Source organism: Antrostomus carolinensis, unplaced genomic scaffold, assembly GCF_000700745.2.
Source record: "Antrostomus carolinensis isolate BGI_N321 unplaced genomic scaffold, ASM70074v2 scaffold14963, whole genome shotgun sequence".
Lineage (NCBI taxonomy): Eukaryota > Metazoa > Chordata > Aves > Caprimulgiformes > Caprimulgidae > Antrostomus > Antrostomus carolinensis.
The window spans coordinates 10,944-31,820 of record NW_010305958.1 but is presented as its reverse complement, the minus strand read 5'-3'; the positions used below and the strand labels follow the sequence as shown (position 1 = coordinate 31,820).

At 46.7% G+C, this 20,877-nt stretch overlaps 1 protein-coding gene across 1 annotated transcript in view; it reads right to left on the bottom strand.

The window, feature by feature from the left end:
- Positions 1-273: 273 nt before the first annotated feature.
- The window catches only part of TSPAN32 (tetraspanin 32), a gene marked incomplete at its 3' end in the record, with an annotated part of 25,632 nt that continues 5,028 nt past the window's right edge, over positions 274-20,877 (bottom strand). Inside the window, exons 4-6 of the mRNA XM_010164958.2 lie at positions 16,134-16,208; positions 1,875-1,976; positions 274-366 (exon numbers count right to left, since the gene is read on the bottom strand). Of these exons, the coding sequence (XP_010163260.2) occupies positions 274-366; positions 1,875-1,976; positions 16,134-16,208 (270 nt within the window). The remainder of the gene's footprint in view (positions 367-1,874; positions 1,977-16,133; positions 16,209-20,877) is intronic.

The window sequence follows — 20,877 nt, the reverse complement described above, 5'->3', positions numbered from 1 at the left end:
GCTGCAAACACAAGCATTTTGAAGCCTTTCTAAAGCTCTGAAGGAAACTGCATCTGCAGCTCTGAGACCTGCTGATGCACCAAGGCTCCTCCACCAGGCAAGATGCCTTCTTACTGAAACAACAAAACCCCAACAAAACAAACCCCAACCCACAGCAGCTCTAAACCATGAAAAAAACACAATTCTCATTAACACTTAAACACCACTGAGGTTTTGACAGTTAGCAAGTAGTGGTAGAACCCCACCATGGGGTGGAAGAAACCTTTCCCTTACCTGTCCCTCATCGTGCACGCGGCCAGATGGACACGTCTTGTGCTCGACATCGGTCGTGTCCCCAAATGGAGAGCGCTTCCCACAGCACAGGAACTGGAAGAGAGAGGGAGAAGTCTGCCAGCCACCCACCGGGGCTCTCCCCTGGCCACCAGCTGCTGTGGTGGGAGGTGATGGGTCACCCTTCCTTCCCACTGCCCCAGGCAGGGCTACTCAACCAGGGCTGCAAGGAGCAAAGCAGGTAAGGATGCAATCCACAACTGCAGCAGTGGAGGTTAATTCAGAGGAGGTGGATGGATCTGGCCCCAAACTTGCTCATGGTCCTTCAGGACTCCTGACTGGGGCTGGGGCCAAGCTCTCCCTCCATGGTCACACCAGCTCTCACAGTGGCTGGTTTGAAAAAACCAGGGGACACTAAAACCCAGGGATGCACAGATCCATGCTTCCAGTGCTTATTATGGGCTGGGGAGTTCCTCCAGCAACACCCACTGTGGAGCTGGTTGAACTGGCCAGCTTGGAGCTCTAGCAGAAGGAAAAGAAAAAAAAAAAAAAATAGAAGTAGAAGGACTGTTTCTCCACCAATTAAAGTGGCTAAAATAAGCAGCTGATGAAGCTGGATATTGTGCCTGGTTCTCCTTGCCAAGGGGGACTCTGGGTGTGCTGCTCCACAGCCCTGCAGAGCAAGTGCCACCACACCTGGTCATGGCTCTGAGGGCCACAGCTATCGTTGCAATGAGAAATATTTGCCCTTTTCTGTATTTTGAGAAGCACGGATGAAACCAGCTTCAGAAAGTACAGAAGGATAAAGGGAGTTGCATGGGAGGCATCTGGAAACAGGTGAGTGGAGTTGACCTTCATGAACTCCCTACCCAAACAGGCTTTGCTGCGTGAGGAGACATCTCCTTGACTCAGTGGGGACTCAGGAGTTTCTCACCATGGGGGACATCCTCACTTATCTCCTGTAGCTTTGATGGCAACATCCTCCCTGTGCTCTGGGCAACCCCCCTTACCCACCTCCTGAGCTACAAAGAAGCCCCCAGAGCCAACAGCATCCCGGGTGGTGGTTTTGGGGAGCTTGTCTGCAGCCTCCAGCATTGTGGGAGGCCATGCAGCCTCCAGTACTCCTCAGCCACAGGCTTAAGGGTAAACAGAAATAACCAAGTCCAAACACTTCTGCTGGAATTTCCCACCTCTCTCCACCTGACCAGGGACACCAGAGAGGTGTGTACCCACTTTCTTGTACCACAGATAGGGAGCATGGCAGAGGACCTGCCAAGACAGGCTATATATATATGTATACACATCAGCTATGGTGCAGAAGCTTTGAAGATCTCACACCACAGCGATGCTGTGGTAGTTTAACTATCCAAAAACCAGGACAGATGTTCAGGTAGGTGACCCTTTCCTCCTGTTGATAATTTAGTGGTCAAACCTGGGAAAGGAAGAGTAGGAAGGGAAAAGCCAACTTCCCAGCAGGCTGGAGGATTGGGTTCCTGGGGGAAAACAGCGTTGCAGCATCCACGAGGCATCAGCCCCAGCCTGCTGAAACCATCAGGAAGATACCCCAGGGCAAGATTTGCTGCTAGGGCTGTCAGACAACTCACGGCTTCGTGGATGGCAGTCAGCTCGTGCCTCCTGAAGCTGGAGGTGTTCCTCCTCACCTCCTCGTACACAAGATCGTACACATCCATCATGCTGTCTTCCACCTGCGATGAAAGCAGAGATCTGTACATGGAAAACACTGACCATGGTTCAACTCTGGAGGGAAATATGTTCCTCTTGCATCCTCCCAGAAGGTCTCTCAGCTATAACAAGACAAGTAGTGCACCTATTAAATGACCATCATGCAGCAGCAGGAGCTGGTCTACATACTACCCTCCATGCACCAAGGGGCACCTACAGTACCACCTTCTGCTACATGTGGACCCTTCAGCATCATGCCAGGGTCTCACCAGCTGATGGCTGTGGCTTTTAGCCAGGTTTGGATTTAGGGTCAGAGAAGAATTCTGGTGCCCGTGACCAGTGTGCCACCAAGTTCCTCTGCCAGGCAGGGATGACACCGTCTCCCCGTCCTGATGGGTGACTGTGAGGACAGGCACATGTGACTGTGAGATGCTAAAATAAAAAGATGAGAGGACCTCAGATGGCTGGATTTATCTCAGTGACAGAGGAGTTCCTCCAAATAGAGCCAAAAAATAACAGAGTGATTCAGTGGTGAATCAGACCCTAAATATTTACCAAACGTGTGAGAACTTGCAGCTTGACAGATCCCAGCTTGGGTTTCAAAGGGAAAAAAATATGACAATTGCCTTCAGCACCTGGAGTCAAAACCTTCTTCCTTCCTTTTGTTTTCCCTCTCTTCCTCACCAGCATCGATCTGAGTGGATGTGCAGGCAACGCTTGGCTTTCAGGAGGGAAAATTGATCAGTGAGATAGATGGAGTGGGTGGCCACACAGGAGGGACGTCGCTCTGGGAGCAGAGCCAGAGCTTTTCAGCTCCGTCTGAAGGGGATGTGCTTGGAAATTACTCAAGGGGAAAAAGAAAAAACAACAACCCAACACTATGTGCTTGGGGGTGAAATTGGGGCCATTCGAGGCGATTACAGCCATCACCACAACATGGCTCCACCCTGCCTGGCTGTCCAAGATGCAAGCAACTAACAGAGGCTGATAACCAGGGAGGAGACAGAGGGAGGTTGAGGAGATCCAACTCGACTCCTTGCCACCAGAAGTAGAGTTTAAAGGCTCATATCAGGAGGTTTTCCACAGCTATCAAGGTGGCATAGAAGTGAAGGGGCTTGGGGGTTTCTCTACATTTATCTGCAGTAAAGCTCCACCACCCACCATGGTGCAATCAGTAGGTGAGGCAGGAACAACCAAGTTTTAAGGAGAAAGATCCCATGACATACAGGGCACAGATATTCTGAACCAAGGAAAAAGTCCCCTGTAGCAAGGTGTGTGATGCTGAGCTGCCCCACACAGGTGAGGAGGTGGGATGCTCATTCTGTCACCCCGTGTATCAGAGTCCGTCGGACAGGATGGGTGCAGCAGTAAGACAGGATCTCTAGCAGACTTCTGCACCATCCTTCCCCTGAGTGAACCATAAACCCCAATAAAAAGGAAAACATCCAAGCTTTTTTAACTTCTTATGGGCCATGAAACAGCTTTCCAGCAGCAGCAATTAAATAAATGGATTCAATAAGAAGAACGTCCATTTCCACTGAAGAATTGGATTAAGAATAATGAAAAAAGAATAATATTTTGACCTCCTCTTGTGGCCTCATGTTGCTGAGGAAGGAAGGAAGGAAGAACAGAGCAGCTGGCTTCTTAGCCCAAGAGATTATTGTCTTTTGAATATCATAAAAGGAGATCAGGTTGGTCAAACAGGAAGTACTTTGTGTTGTGACAGCACACGTATGGATCTCAGTAAGGTAATGGTGCTGCAAGTGAAATTTTTGCCTTTTCATATTTACCATTACGACTACAAATTTTGTAGTCATAGAATAGTTTTGGGTTGGAAGTCCAACCCCCCTGTAGTGAGCAGGGACATCTTCAACCTGATTAGGTTGCTCAGAGCCCTGTCCAACCTGATCTTGAATGATTCCAGGGATGGGGCTTCTACCATCTCTCTGGGCAACCTGGGCCAGGGTTTCATCACCTCATTGTAAAAAGTCTTCCTTATACCTAGTCTAAATCTCTCCTCTTTTAGTTTAAAACCATCACCCCTTGTGATGTTTCATCTGCAAAGACCATCCCAGGCTCCCTAGCAGTGGAGCAGGCTCTGACCATGCCACCAGAACCAATTCACCATGCAGAAAAGGCAATGCTCATTAGTGTACTCTCCTGATAATAAACCTCAGGGCCCAACCAAGGCTGATGTCCTCCTCAGCAGCTTCTCAGGTGGCCATGCTGCACTAATGGTAGGGGAGCTGCCCAGATGTTGGCAGCTGCCAGCCTGACAAGCTCCTGCCAGCTGTGTGAAACCACGAGAGGATTGATTTGACCAGGAGAAGTCCTGCCTGATGCAGCGGTGCACTTTTGCACCTTCCGCATTATTTTAGGTACCATGCAATTATATTAAACACTGAGACAAAGGCTGTTTGAAGGAAAAGAGTGGCTAGGAAAGAACCAAAGGAACAAGGTCACCATAACAAAGCCATGGCAGCAAATTACTGCGACTGTTGGAAACAATAAGGGAAGAAACCACAAGTAGTCACCATTTCACAGCCAGCTTGACTAATTGATGGTGATGATGGTGATGGGGGTAATCTCCAGGTGCATAATGACAACAAAAGACTTCACCCTGTTTCTGAGGCTGCTTGTGAGCTGGCTTCTCAGGTATTTACTCTTTTTTTTTTTTCATTTTGTCAAGCAGCCTCCAAGAACTGAAAGCATAAAGGATTAAGTGTAAAACGTTTTACAGCAATAATTTCCTTTTAGAACGTGTGCCTGGGCAAGCCGAAGAGTACAATTTGCTGATTAGTCGTTCTCAGCATTCCTAGCCAGCAATTATATCTAGTATTTCTAGCCAGCTATGATCTGAATACGCTATTCAGGTCCTGGCAAGGGAATATCAAACTACAAACCCACTTTTTAAAGAGTGAATTGACTGTAGTTCCTCCACATCATCTTTCTGTTTTATTTTTTTTTTCTAGGATCTTTTTATTTTGTGGGGGAAGATTGCTGTCTGAGTACAACGTGGCAGTGTGATTTCAAGGATTATTGCAAAGAGCTTTCTTATTTCAATATTTCAGAGGTAGGTATGGAATACCAAATCCCAGTATTTATCACTGGCTGTTTCCTTCTGTGCAGGAGATCGGGCCACAGAGCATATGGGAAATCTGATTTAACAAGGAGACATAAAAGAGCAAAAAAGATTGTACTACCAGGTGCATTAGAAGGGGTGTGGTTAGTAGGTCGAGAGAGGTTCTCCTCCCCCTCTACTCTGCCCTGGTGAGGCCACATCTGGAATGTTGTGTCCAGTTCTGGGCCCCACAGTTCAGGAAGGACAGGGAACTGCTGGAGAGAGTCCAGCATAGAACCACCAAGATGATGAAGGGAGTGGAGCATCTCCCTGAGGAAAGGCTGAGGGAGCTGGGGCTCTTTAGCTTGGAGAAGAGGAGACTGAGGGGAGACCTCATTAATGTTTATAAATATGTAAAGGGTGAATGTCATGAGGATGGAGCCAGGCTCTTCTCAGTGATGCCCAATGGTAGGACAAGGGGCAATGGGTGTGAGCTGGAACACAGGAGGTTCTGCTTAAACTTGAGAAGAAACTTCTTTACAGTGAGGGTGCCAGAGCCCTGGGACAGGCTGCCCAGGGAGGGTGTGGAGTCTCCTTCTCTGGAGACATTCAAGACCCACCTGGACGCCTTCCTGTGTGATCTCATTTAGGTTCCTGCTCCGGCAGGGGGATTGGACTGGGGGATCTTTCGAGGTCCCTTCCAATCCCTAATATTCTGTGATTCTGTGATTATCTTTGGAACTTTTCTGCCTGGGACGGGGTTACGTTCACACTCAGACCTGTGGCCAAGCTCTGTAGAACCGGTCACGCACGGCAGCATCTCTCCAGCCCAAAATGGCAGGCTAACTCATGCATGCCTACTGACGTCAAATAGAAAACCTGAACGCATGAGACAAAGCCACCAGGTGGTTTCATGACCTATCTTTATTTGCAACATTATACCCAGCAGATGCAAATTCATCCCTATATTTTCCTTTGATCTGGGACATAACACAGTGAAGACCTCGACTGCAGCACTGCTTTGTGCCATCCTCACCAGTTTCCCATCGCACACTCCACTGATGAGCAACTTGCAGTCCATTGCCTCAAAATAATTTTGTGGTTTTTTTTTTTTTTTTGTTTCTTACACCAGGTGTTGGAAAAAAAATTAAAAATAATCAGGGCACTTCCTCTCACAGTTTAGCAACAGGATGCCTTTTGAGTTCAAGTGGTCATGCTGATAGTGGTCTGCTCTTGTAAGGCCCCACTTGGAATAGTGCATCCAGTTCTGGAGCCCCCAACACAAGAAAGACATGGACCAGTTAGAACAAGTCCAGAGGAGGCCACCAGGATGATCCGAGGGCTGGAGCAGCTCTCCTATGAGGACAGGCTGAGAGAGTTGGGGCTGTTCAGCCTGGAGAAGAGGAGGCTCCGTGGAGATCTTATAGCGGCCTCCCAGTACTTGAAGGGGCTACAAGAAAGCTGGGGAGGGACTTTTCATAAGGGCAGTTAATGACAAAACAAGGGGAAATGGGTTTAAGCTGAAAGAGGGGAGGTTTAGATGAGATATTAGGAAGAAGTTCTTCACTGTGAGGGTGGTCAGACACTGGAACAGGTTGCCCAAGGAAGTTGTGGATGCCCCCTCCCTGGAAGTGTTGAAGGCCAGGCTGGATGAGGCTTTGAGCAACCTGGTCTAGTGGAAGGTGTCCCTGCTGATGGCAGGGGGGTTGGGACTGGATGAGCTTTAAGGGCCTTTCCAACCCAAACCATTCTATGATTCTATGATAACATGCTTTAAGAAAACCACAGCTGTGCCCCATCCCTTACCTCAGACAGGAGTTTGCACTTTATGGACCAATACAGCTGGAGAAGAGAAAGTCTGTCTGGGCTTCTTTTTGAAAGGTCTTACATTCCCCTCACACATTAGCATCATTACAGTCAAGTGGATTTTCCTGTTCCTAGTGACATGCTGTGACCCACGGCTGGAGGATTATTTATGGACAAAGCTCTCCCTTGGAAGACGAACGTGCCTGCGTCATACTCGTCAGTATAAAACACCGAGAGCTGAAGATGAAGCATCAGCTGGGCTTTGGCTTAAGAAAAATCTCCAGGTTACACACCTTACAGTCATTCTTTTCCTGGAACATGCTGGGTGAAATGTTCCAGCTCTAAATTAGTCAAGTAATTGCTGCCTCCCATTTCTGTCTGCGTTCCTTAATGAAACATTAATTTGGGGATGATGTCGATGGGTTGTTGGATACAACAAATGGAAAACCACCACCGAGATTGATGCAACTGACTCAATAGAGTATCATTTTTCACTTAAAGTAAAAGAAAGAAAGAATTTTGAGATTGTTTATCATCCTCTAAATCCTTTATCCCCCAAGAAGCAGAGTTCATGACTGCAGGAAGACATTTACTCTAAGCCATTAGTGTTCTTGCCTTTGGCTACTAGAAACTAAAGCAAATTTCAGTCTTACCTCCTTCAAGAGGAAAATCAACATTTTTGACTTGGGTTATTTATCAAGGATAATTTTTACCTGTAGCTGGATTTGGAACAGCTAGATCAGATGAGGAGGTCAGCCATCAGTTCCTGATCCCTTTGGAAACCAGAGGTGTCAATGAATCCCCTGTGCCTAGGCAACCTGAGCTAGTCGCTTCAATGTATGTTGGAAAACTAATGTAGACTCATACCAAGAGGAACAGTCTGAGACCTACTCAGTGAGCCACTTTTGCAACAGTTGTCGGCCAAAAATCTCTCTGAAGACCTGGAGCTCAAGGAGAACATAGTGAAAGGAGATGGCGGGACTGTCTCAAAGACAAGCCCACCTCTCTCCTTTCTGCTTAACAGGAACGTTTTTGACACAGCAGAGGAGGAAGACAAGCATGGCAAGGAGGAGGAGCCTCCTCTCCTGTGGCTCTTCATGCCTTTGAGGTACCAAACCGAGCACACACACCACGCCCTCAGAAGAACCTGCAACCTCAGCACTTCACGTTCTTTCAGCATCACCAGGAAGGATGTACACACCAGTGCCACTCGGCAACATCCCCTCAGCAGCAGCTACCGCGGGCTCCCTCGCTTACAGGCTGTAAGTTCACATCTGCTAAGATGTGAAACTGGAATAAAGTGATTGACTCACTGGAAGTCCTCCCTTGCTCCAGTAAGACACACTTCTGCATTTCACTACCTCTGTCTTCCCTTTCCCCCGCAGCGCGCAGAAACGCACGTGTTCACGGCGCGTCAGAAACCGAGGGGGGGAAGGTCCAACTGCTTGGGTTTGGGTTTGGAGAGAGCAACGATACAACTGTAGTGAAACAGAGGAGGGAAAACTGCTCCAGATGCAGAGCAGCTCCCACCACGTGGACCAGGGACATGGGAAGACGGGTTCCCCTCGTCCCATGCTTGACCAGGCCATCACTGTCATATTAACACAGCCACTACAACTCGCTGCAGCTTTGTATTTCTTTAACAGCGCGTCAGCTCCCCTCATCTCCAGCCTTCCCAAAGCCAAGCAAGCCCAGCTGCAGAAATCCAGCCAGGGCTGCAAACTAAAGCAGCCTTTGAGGCTCTCCTTGGAAAATTGCATGAGATGAGAAGGTGCCGCTACCCCTCTGACTGCTGGTGGCCACTGGGGACCACTGATGCGGGAAGAGTGAGATCCAGATGAGGCTTTTAGCTAAATGGTTTTCACCTTTTCTTTCCAGCATATATAAATATATATATTACATTATATACAATTATACACACCTTTTTTAAAAAAAAACTCATGCACTTCCCTCCACTTTCTGGTATTGGAAGAGGACCAGGCAACACGACTGCCTTTTGGTCCATCACTGAGTGAATACACAGAAGGAGAGAGAACAAAAACCATCACGTGGAAAAAATAAAAATCAGGAAAAGCAAAGCCTTACAAAGCTGTATCCCTGTGATCTCAGTGCTTCCATAAGGTCCTTGCTCAGAACATCTACAACAGGAGAAAGCGCTGAGCTGTTACATGGATCACCTCCTCATTTCTCATCTCCACACCCCAAAACAACAGCAAAAGTCCAGCTGTATGGGTGCTATACCACCTGCTCGGCCAGCGGGCAGGGGGATGTCACAGCCTCCTCATGCTCAACCAAGCCCTGAACCCCCACAGCCACCACTCTGCTAGTCCCACACAGCCAGGAACCTCACTCCCGTGAGTGGCAGAGCACCAAGTGCTGTTTAGGGAAGCGCAGAACCCCCAGACAAGCAGTTAATCAACACCAACAAGTTTATTCCCTAAATCCTCCAGATCTGGGGCTGCATCCCTTGTGATTAACATCAGCCTCTGTATATCGAGGCCTTCTTGTGGTTTTGGGTTTGGTTTTTTGGTGGTTTATTTGCTTTTGTTTGGTTGTTTTTTTAAACAAACATTAAGTATTTCAGTTCATTTTATAACAGACCTACAAACCCAACTGATCTTTTGTGCTCCCATCATTCAGACACATGACCCAGCAATTTAGGAACCTTCCCAACATCATGGTCAAATTATCTCAGTCATCCCCCCCTCTCTCACCCATAATACTTGAAAGCACTGTCAGGCAAGACTGCTCCCCGACAGAAAACATTGAAAAACACTAAAAACAGTTTTAGCTTTAAAAAAATCTTGTCTCAGCAACAGAGCCAGCCTGAGGGCAGCACTGTCACCTCCGAGCTGGTGGTGGCTGCTCTGCAGTGACCATCCCACAGCCGCAGGAAGGTTGGATGTGCCATGGTGACAGCGACCATCCCAGTGGCCTCTGGTACCACAGCTGATGCTGCTGGAGACAGGAGCTCCAGTTATTGCTCTGCTACAGAAAGCAGCAGAAACGGGGCCGCGTGGGTTCAGCGTCAGGGCAGCGATAAATTATAAAAGCCGTGAGTGTGAACGCCTGTGTGGCACGTCAGACAAAGGACAGGCAGAGCCTGGCTGGGGGAGCCAGCTCTTATTGTGTGATGGGAACATAAATGCTAGGAAAGCCTCACGATATTTAAAAACTCTAAGGAAGGGGGAGGGTTTTTTCCCCCCCTCCCTCCCTCTTTTGTTTTATCAGGGACTGGGAAAAGCTCAGTGCTTACATTAAAGTGAGTGTCTGGTGGAATAACAGCAAGAGCAAGGGGGATATCAGATTATTCACAGTGCTTTGGCAGCCAACTCACTGCTTTTTGAAAATGCTCTTGAAAGACCCCCCGTGGGTGGCTACAACCCTGATCCAGCCCCACCAAAACACAAAACAAAAGGAAACTACCTGTGTGCTTCAGGTCTGGTTTCAGAAAGCACCTGAACACACCTTCGTCTTATGTTTCAATCGCTTTAAAATCTCCAGGACTTGACCCTGCAGATGAGACAGGCTGGACTCTGTAAGAGCTTCCCCCAACACACATCAGAAGTGGGAACAACAGAAACAAATGCACCCTGGAAAAACCACAGGCTCTGTTCACCACTGGAAGGATCTCTACAATCCCTCTTGAGAAATTACCTGGGAAGTGCTGGGTGGCTCCTTGTACACCTGCAGAAAGAAGCAACGCATGTGCAGGTTTTGGGCACGCAAAGACAGGACTGGCATCTTGGGGACCCAGGCAATGCTCCATCTGGCATTGCAAAGGGGATGGTTGAGAAGGACACAGGCATGAGAAGATCAGCACTGATCCCATAAGCAGGGAAGGCAGCAGGAAGCTTCTCTTTTCAAGGAGGGGCCCCAGGTGTAGCAATGCTCGTTATTTAACAGCTGCAACTGCTAATCCCAGCTTTGCACCCCAGGCCCTGGTACAAAAATCACCATCTCAAAAGATATTGAGCACCACCATCTCGCTCACTAACAAAGCATAAAGGACTGTTTCTCCTTCCCAGTTTGAGGAGGGGAGAGCAAACAGGTTCCTCTGAAGAAAGTTTAAAGCAGAGCAAGACAGGGCAGGAGAACCAGGGTGTGACACGGGTGGTTTATGTTCCCCATCCCATAAAAAGCTAAATCTTGCCATTTATTCTCTGAGTACGTACAGTGCAAAGCAAAGAGGCTAATGCTCTTCTACACATGCAGAGCCAAAAGCTGTTCATGAAACCTCCTTTTGAAACCACGCCGTAATTTGAGAGACCATTTGAAAATGAAGAGATTGCCATGTCATCGCAGCCAATGCCAATCCAAGTGACCTCCTCACCCAAAGGACATGGCAAATCAGGCCCAATTTCTGACAGAAGTATGGGCAACTACTTGCACCAGTGCTTAGTTTCCCATTTTCCCCTGAGTTGGGAAATCATAATTTAATGGGTTTTAAGCTAACGTGTACCTGTAAATGAATCTCTGTAATTTAAAAGCTCATTCTGTTGCAAAACAACTTTCACGTTGCAGGAATTGGATTTTTGCCAATTCACCCTGCCACCCTGACCAGCTTATGGGGCCGGTGTCACAAGGCTGCTGGAAGGATCTTCTCAGCTGCTGCAGAGAAGGGGAACAGCAGAAGATGATGCGACATTGAAACTCCTCCAGCCTCTTTCACAGCAGAGCCCAGAACAAAACCCCAAACCTATTTTTATTTTGGCTAGCAAGGGTACCAACAGCCTTTCACACCACAGCTGCAAGGCTCCCCTTCCTCCAGCCTCTGCAGGAAGGTTTTTAAAACAGCAGTTAATGGGTGAGGAGAAAAGCAAAACCGGGGAGGAGGAGGAGGAGGAAGCAGCAGTCTTCCTCACCAGCTGTGCCAGATGTGGAATAAGTCTCTCCTACATCCTTCTCCACATGCCAGGTCCCAGCTGGGAATGACTAAAAGACCTCACCTAAAGAGGTAGCGGTTTGTGGTAAAGGAGCTGCCATAAAAATAACTTTGGAAACAAGACTCAGCTCTTTGGCTTCGGGAATCAGGACTTCCTAATGTGGCTGAAAACCAGCCGAAAACCTCACCATTTCCATGGTTACCACATGCTTTTGCATCAAAGGTGCTCCTGTAGAGGTCATCCTCCCTGCCCTCTCTTGTACATCATCCTCTCATTCTCTTTGACTGCATCACCAGTGTCAACCCTCAGACAAGTCTGTGACACTTTCCTACCAAGACCACATTTCACACCAAGACCACATTTTGGGCAGATGGTCCACAGGGAAGGCGACCAAACATGCTCCTCACCTTTGTGGAGACCCTTCTCTGCTCTAGAGTGGACATGGAAAGGGATTAACTGTCTCAAGTCATTCAGGCCAGCACACTAGAGTTTCACAGGGGCTTGGAGGCTGGGCTGGGGTGTTTCTGGAGCTGTGGGCTTGAAAGGATGATAGGACAGAGGTCAAGGAGGAGTGTTGGGTGCTGCAGGGGCCATGAGTATGGGGCTCATGAACAAGCCGAGCTAGAAAATACTGAAACGTGAGTGGCTCAGCACTATAGCTAGCAGGAGAAAAGATCCTTCAACAACCTCCAGATTACAAATACTTCCATTTCCAGATTTTCCTCTGAGCAGCTGACCTGCCCAGAGAAGTTTCCACACCTCTACAAGTGACAGCAGCACCTTTTCTGCTGGCACCGTTGGCTAAAACTGGTTCTTTGTAAACTGGGGGTAGACCCAAACAGAAAAGCTACATTATACATGCTGGCAAGACAAGGAGACAATCTGGGATGGTACTCTGACTTCTTTGTTCTTCCCCATTTTATTCACCATTTTCTTTGCAGGACCTATCAATGAGGAATGGGAATGATTAGTTTATTAGTTCCTCATTAAAAGGACTTTAATGCAGACAGATGGATGCAAAGTAGCCTGAGAAGGCAGCGTGGAGGAGGTCTGGACCTCACAAAACCCATTCATCGGCCACATGGATGGGTCAGTAGAGCAGGAATAATTATGATGCTGAACAGAGGGATCAGCTGTTTAGGGTAAAGCACAATAAATCTCAGATTAATGATTTTTGCATGTCTGGTATATGTTATTTTAAGATAATGACAGGTGATGCTGAGTCTATCTGGGACGTGGGTAACTTGAAATTAAAACACATAGCATCTGTCTAAAAGAATGAGTTCAGGAGCTACAGAAGGTCACAAAAATGGAAAAGAATGGGAAACAAGAAGATTCACATTTTGTTTACAGTGCGCATATCTGAGAATATCAAATATTTAAAAATAACTCTTCTTTTTCTCCTGTCCCATGTAGCTTCTCTGTAAGAAGTACTGTAAGCAGGTCTCTAAAGGAGGCACAAAGGGCATCTTGCTTTCATCATGTTCAAACGACGTTTCCATCTACTGCCTCTTGAAAACAACCATCAAAACAATAATTCAACTGAAAATTGAGCTTTTCCTTTTTAGATTATTTTCTGTAAGAAAGGCTGCTTTATTCTTTGGTGAGGCTTTGAGCAACCTGGTCTAGTGGAAGGTGTCCCTGCTGACGGCAGGGGGGTTGGAACTGGATGAGCTTTAAGGTCCCTTCCAACCCAAACCATTCCATGATTCCATGATTCTATGAAGGAAATTTAGATTTATTGTTATTATTATTATTTTTTTAAATCAAAAGGAGTGAAGCTGTCCTGGTTTGGGGCAGGAGGGACCCCCACCTCCTGGCTTGTGGAGGGAGGGGAGGGCTCCACTTTCAGCACTGCCTGCAATCAGCACCTCACCCGTGGGGAGGGAAAGGACGGGATCTACCAACGCCAGCTCCCAGCTGGCATTTCCAAACAGAACAGGAGGATTTTCTATCTGGCTTTTCACTGGGAAGTCAACATATTTTACATGGGAAAAATGCAGTTTTTATATTTTAACGATGTACACAGCCCCTCGGTGCTCTCAAAGGCGCCGATTCAGACATGTTTAATGGGCACATCCATCCATACCCAGTTTTACATCCCCAAATTCTCTTTCTTTTGTGGTACCTGTGTACATCCCATCAGACTCACAAGACACCCATCCATTTGGATGAGCTGATTTTTTTTCCCCCTGTATTACCACAATTAACTATTTCTGACAGCACTGACATGCAGGAGGCTGGGGGAGGAACATCTGCTTTCATTTTGCTTTTTATTTTGAGGAAGTCAGACAAACAGCTCTATAATGTGTTGAAGGTCAGGCTGGATGAGGCTTTGAGCAACCTGGTCTAGTGGAAGGTGTCCCTGCTGCTGGCAGGGGGGTTGGGACTGGATGAGCTTTAAGGTCCCTTCCAACCCAAACCAGTCTGGGATTCTGTGATAATGTGACTTCAGGAGTCTGTCCCTGCTCCATTTGGTTTTCTGTGCCACTGCAGCACCCGTCTTTCTGTCCTGGAGAGGAGCCAGAGCTGCATTTCTCTCTCCCAGCTGCATTTCTCTCCCTGGTGAGATAAGTTACTTTTCAAGTGGAACCCAATTTCCGTATGTTTTGGAAGCGACACTCCTAATAAAAACTTTCCTCCTTTGTATTCCCCGTTTCTCTTTGCATTTTAGAAAGCAGAGAAACCCAAACCAATCTCAAATGGTATTTTAATTTTTCTGTTGTCAGAAACACTGACTGTTGTCAAAACTGCTGGTTTTCTTTATCCAGAAATTAAACATTTTACAAAAACCCTTCATTTTGCTTAGTGGAAACTGCTTCGCTTAAAGAAACCCAACCAGCTACTAAAGCTCACCATGACACATGGGTGTATTTATGGGCAGGGCACTCAAAACAAAACAAAAAAGGAAAATAATTTGAAGTAAAAGCAGATGTAGTGATTAAGAGATAGAGAAAGTCATTCTACTTTAAATATTTTCAGCAAAGTATTTTTGGAATGGCATATCCCTATATTAACCCAACACACAACTTCTTCTTGCAGCCTTTTTTACACCCTACTTGATATCTGTGGATTAAAAAGTGTAACTAAATAGTCTGCTTGGATCATGCAAATTCATAAGACACACTTTCTGGTGCCATTTCTACTTTATTAACACAGCTTTTTTTCAATCTCCCCTAAAAAGCTTCTGCAGAAGAAGGAGGAAACTCCACTCAAGGTCTCCCTTCTGTGTTGGTCGTGAAAACAAAATTATTTCCATATTAAATTAGCAGTGTGAAAATGAAAAAAAAAAAAAATATATAATTTTGCCTGAAACCAGGGAGAATATACACAGAGGTTAAGGAAAGACTCTTTTTCATGGATGTTTCAGCAAAATGGAGACAGAGACCAACCCGCTGCATGCAACATCTATCAAAGTCCCAACAGCTTATCTGAGTTAGTTTTAGATAATTTGGATACTTGCCTAAAATATGTGTTCTGCCTTAAAAAATAAATAAATAAATAAATAAAATTAAAGAAAACATTTTTTTTTTGCCTAATTCTCTTTTTTCAGTTCAGGGACGCAGGAAGGGAAATTAAGACCAAACAGCAACAAATTCCTCTGAATGAGCAGAGGAATAAACGTACAAAAAGCAAATTATACCAGATTAGGAAAGGGTTAAAAAATTTATTTAAATTTTTTTTAGGCTGCTAAATATTAAGTTCAATTTCTGCTTTCCCCAGCAGCCTGCTACCCTGGCCCCAGGGTGAGGGTACCCACTGCGATGTGTGGGGCTGTCCCTTGGCAGCTCTGCATGCCTTGACTCCATCTCCCCAGCACTTTGCATCTCCACCACCATCCACCACACCACCAGCAAACTCTGGGTTAACAATCCAAACCCCAAATTTTCTGACAAATTCCACTTCATACAATCTTCTCTCTCTGGTCCAGCGTGAACAGTGACCCAAACCACCATTTTTCACACTGGTGTTTTACTGTTCCACTGCTGCTGGTTAATAAACACATTCTCTGGGTGCTTCTCCTGGCCATGGCCAGAGTCAGCCTGAACCATCACAACCTGCCATCACCTTTAAATAGAGGCTCCCAGTTGATGTTAGCAGGAATTAGAGCTGGCTAGAAAGGACTTTACAAAACAAATCAAAGCATCTCAATTAAAACAAACCAAACCAAACCATCCCCTGCAGATAAATCCCAAAGCGATTTAAAAATGAGACTTGCATTTTGTTTTGCCTTCAGGACAAAGCATTTGCCCTGCGTGAGGGTTTCTGTGGATTCCCCCTTCGGATGACCCCATGGGAGTGGCAGCTGATGAATTAATTACCACCAGATGTCCCTTTTATGGGAGAAATCATTGAAAATAAATAAATAAATAAATAATCTCCATCTGATGAGATGCTGGTGGTATCTCCTAGCAGGCCATGCTTACCTCCGTGCTGTGCGTGTATCTCCAGCAGGCAGCTGGGATCAATCCGCAGAAGGCCAGAGCAAAACAGAAAAATCCCTGAGGATAAAGAGGAAAAATATCATGAGTTACAGCATGGGGAGAAAAAAAAACCACCATTGGGATGTATTTAATACTCTCGTTTGAGCAAGTTTAGTTAGAGCTAAACATCACTTTCTTTTAATAGCCGTCATGATACCGGTTACTTAAACGAAATTATCATAGAACGGTTTGGGTTGGAAGGGACCTTAAAGCTCATCCAGTCCCAACCCCCCTGCCAGCAGCAGGGACACCTTCCACTAGACCAGGTTGCTCAAAGCCTCATCCAGCCTGGCCTTCAACACTTCCAGGGAGGAGCATCTACAGCTTCCTTGGGCAACCTGTTCCAGTGTCTGACCACCCTCACAGTGAAGAACTTCTTCCTAATATCTCATCTAAACCTCCCCTCTTTCAGCTTAAACCCATTTCCCCTTGTTTTGTCATTAACTGCCCTTATGAAAAGTCCCTCCCCAGCTTTCTTGTAGCCCCTTCGGGTACTGGGAGGCCGCTATAAGATCTCCCCGGCGCCTTCTCTTCTCCAGGCTGAACAGCCCCAACTCTCTCAGCCTGTCCTCACAGCAGAGCTGCTCCAGCCCTCAGATCATCCTGGTGGCCTCCTCTGGACTTGTTCTAACTGCTCCAGATCTCTCTCGTGTTGGGGGCTCCAGAACTGGACGCAGTATAATAATGTGATTCTCTGTCAGGAGCCCTCTAATTACACTGCGGCTGTTTGAAGGGGTTGAGCAGAAAAGCACTCAGCTGTCTGTGGAGCAGTTAACCTATTCTGCCCAAATTCCTCTTGGGGGAAAAAAAGAGAGAGAGAGCAAGAAAAACATTATATTTACAGCATGCCAGCAGGAAAAGCCCCTCCTTACTCATGGGATTCAATCCCCCATGTTTAAAACTCAGATATTGGTTTCAAAGAAGGAAAAATCCACGCAAATAGTCCTTAAAGAAACGAGTAACTGGGATGGAGAGCAACTTGCTGTGGGAAAGGAGCTGGGCTTTACTCTCTTAACATGGTGGCAGCTGCACGGCCAAGCCACCTTCCATAAATCTGCAGCATCCCAGTTAGACAAAAGGACGACAGAAATATAAGCAAGGCCAGAAAGTGACCCTGAAGTGTCTAAACAACAATGGCAACGACGCAAGAGGAGGCTTGACTTTTGCCTTCTTCCCTAGGATTGCAGAGCTGGAAGTTAGATGCCTCGTCTCTTTATTTGAACAAAGTTGATCCAAAAAAAACCCCCTCTGATGTAAACAGCGTTTGCCTGTTGTGACAGCCGGACCGAAGGATCTTGTTTATGTTTAAAAAAAAATTAAAAAGGAAGAAAAAGAAGTGCCTGTGAAGTGTTTGAAGGCCAAATAGGCTCATCAAATATGAATCCACCGCTTAGTCTTGGAAAGGCAAAAGCTGATGAATAAGCAGCAGTTGACAATTATTGCTCTTACAAAGTTTTTCCATGAAACTATCCCTCTTCCAGCATAAAGTTATGGAGCAGGGAAAACTGCCCAAGTGATGGCAGGTTTGGGGTTTTTTTGTTGTTGATTTTTTTTTTTTTAGTGTTTTAATAGTATGACAGAGCTGAAATCACTTTAAAAAGATGAAGTCTTTCAGGAAAGTTTACCAAATTTAAGCTTAAGGAAAAGAAGAAAAGTGTTGTTGCTACCAATTCTGCTTCACCAAAAAACTTCTGCTTAAAAAGTATGGTTTAAAAAAAAAATAAATTAAAAAATTGTCAAACTTTTTTTATGCAGAAAGAAAGGAAAATGTTTTACTTCAAATCCTGGAAATGAAGGTGAACAAGTCAATAAAATAATTTCTGCTGGGTTTTGTCCATCTGCTGCCTGCTGCCTTCCTCTGCTCGTGCAGGATGATGCTCTGCCGTTGGTTTTTCCCCACTCTTGTGGGGTTGCCTTGTTTCAGGCTCTGCATTGGATGCTGATCAAAACCCTGGTAGAGCTCTTATGAAACACCTTAAATTATGTATATCCAGTTATCCAGTCCCTCTTTTACTTCTTTTTTTTTTTTTTTTGGCAGCTGCCTGGCTCTATAGGTGGTGAGATCACTTGCTGCTTTGCCAGGAGCTGAAATGGGGCCAGGTAATGGGAGAAATGGGACCCTAAAAGAGAGGAGAATCTGATCAAACACTGACTGGACAAGGGGGATACAAATAACAGAGATGGAGAAGAGCACACCAGGTGAGATGCCACGGACCAAAGCATAGAATCATAAACTGGTTAGGATTGGAAGGGACCTCAAAGATCATCTAGTTCCAACCCCCCTGCCAGCAGCAGGGACATCTTCCAAGTCTGAACCTGGCTGGGGTGGGTGTTCAACCCCCGCAGGTATGGCACAAATTGGAGGGGGAGGAGGTGAGGTTATGTGGACAGTTCAGGTTGCTCCTCACTAGGACCAGACCCTACATTTTACATCTCCTACAATAACTTTCCCCTCAAACAAACAGCATAACAAAGTCAATGTTTTCACCAACATCGGGCTCAAAGAGAAGAAAAAAAAAAAAGAGAAAATTATGGTAGATCTAAAAAAACAGCGCTGACAGCAATGTGAAAGCTCTTCTGCACATCGTTCCAGTAAGGGTTTAATCGAGAGGACTCACCGTGAACCCAGAGAGTGGGAACAGCAGCGTGCCAGTGGCACCACCCAGCTCCTCCTCGGGTGCTCTCCCTTCCTTCCCCCACCAGCTCCAAGCACTTACAACATCTCTCTGGGGCCAGAAAACCCAGCAGATTAAAATCCTCCTTCTCATCTTCCCTTCCTTGGCTCCACCCCACATCTCAGTCCTTCACCTCCAGCATCAGCTCTCCCTTGGTTTCTGTCTAGCTTCTGTGGGAATACTGAGACACGGCCCCTGGGGAAGCTCCCCCTCCATCCAGCCAGTGCAGGGCAATTACATGGCTCCGAGAACATCTTATAAATGAATTATAAGCTGCTTGTTCCCTTCCCAGCCAAAAGGCTTTTGGAAGAGCAACTTTCTAATTACATTAGAAGACATTTGGAGGAAAAAAAAAGAAGAAGGAAACGTGTAGTTTGCATATGAAATGTGGAAGGGTCTAGGCTGGTTCATCATCTCCCAGACCCTTGGAGCTGGCCGAGAGCTGCTGCCTGCTCCCTTTGCAGGAGGCAGCCACAGTGGAGGGCTGTCACCAGCCAGACATCAGTTACTCTTTTATGAATGACTGTTTCCATCCTTGCTGTAAGAAACAATTTGTCTTTGAGAGACTCGGCAGAATCTGCAGAAACACCCTCTTTGTTGGCGGGTGTATTTTTAATTCACCTTTCTGATGCTTCCCCTTTGGGTAAGGGGATCCACTTTGGATGAGGGAGGGATCCTTTGGCTCTGTCAAACCCCTGTGCCCTGCTCAGCTCCAGCTGCCTTTATTGCCACTGTGGCCATTGCAAGGGCCACCTCCCTGTCAGAATTGCCAGCCCAGGGGCGAGGAAGGGGAAAGCTAATTTCAGATTGCATCCATCAGAATCACAGAATCGCCTAGGCCGGAAAAGACCTTCAATATTCCTCACCCTCCCTAGATCTTGCACTTGTAGATGAACAAAACACTAAGTCCTTTGCTTCCAGCAACAAAAATTGAAAACACTGGTATGTTACCAACATTTTCCTCATAACAAATCCCATTCTGAAACCAAAACACAGCACTATTCTAGCTACTAAAAAGAAACCCAGCTCTGTCCCAGCTACCAGGGCAGACCTGTTCTGGTTTCTAACCCCTGTGCACCCATTATCATTATTAGGACAGCACCAGTAAAGCCTGCAAAGACTGAGCCCCCTCCTCTGTGTACCCACAAACCTCCAGACAGCCAGGCAGGGTGGACACTTATGATTTAAACAGAGCAAAAAAAAAAGTAGAAGGTCAGTAGGGAAACTGAGGCACAAGAAGGAGATGGGACCCACCCAACAGGTCAGTGACCAGGGTAATGCTCCTCCAAGCCCATCTGCATCCTGGTTAGCATCTCCCTAGGGCAGTGGGCTTACCAAGCAGCATTGTGGTGGGTTTGCCACTGGATGACCCCCGAGCGTGGCTTGGTTTCCTGTACAGCCACAGATGTCAGGCACCAATACTTTGCTGTCTTCCCTCTTTGATTAAAGAGTGAATTAAATGGTCTTCTAAACAAGACACACTCTTTGCAGGGGAGGAGGAGTCCTTTAAAATCAATAGTGGGGAAAGGTGAAAAATCCTCTCTCTTAACAAGCAGAAAAAAAAAAAAAAGCTACAAGCAGGGAACTGAGCAACTCTGCCAGCTACAGCCCAGCAGGGCAGGATGAGGCACTGTCAGCAAGTTTCAGAGCCCCATGGGGCTGAACCCCACTCCTGCCTGCCATTCCACCCCACTGCAGCCATCGGGGCAGCTCTCCTTGCCTGCTTTCCTCCCTCGCAGATGGGAAGTAAAATATGAGCCTCACGAGGGGGTAGGAACTGTTGGGAAAACAAGCAGCAGGCTGGCCCTTGCTGTGAGATATGGACAGTTAGAATGGGGAGGGGCAATTTATAGGAATAAGCAAAGCTCCCCTGTGTGGAGCGTGTCCAGAGAAGGGCAACAGAGCTGGGGAAGGGTCTGGAGCACAAGTGTGCTGAGTTCCCGGCTGAGGGAACTGGGGTTGTTGAGCCTGGAGAAAAGGAGGCTGAGGGGAGACCTTGTGGCTCTGTGCAA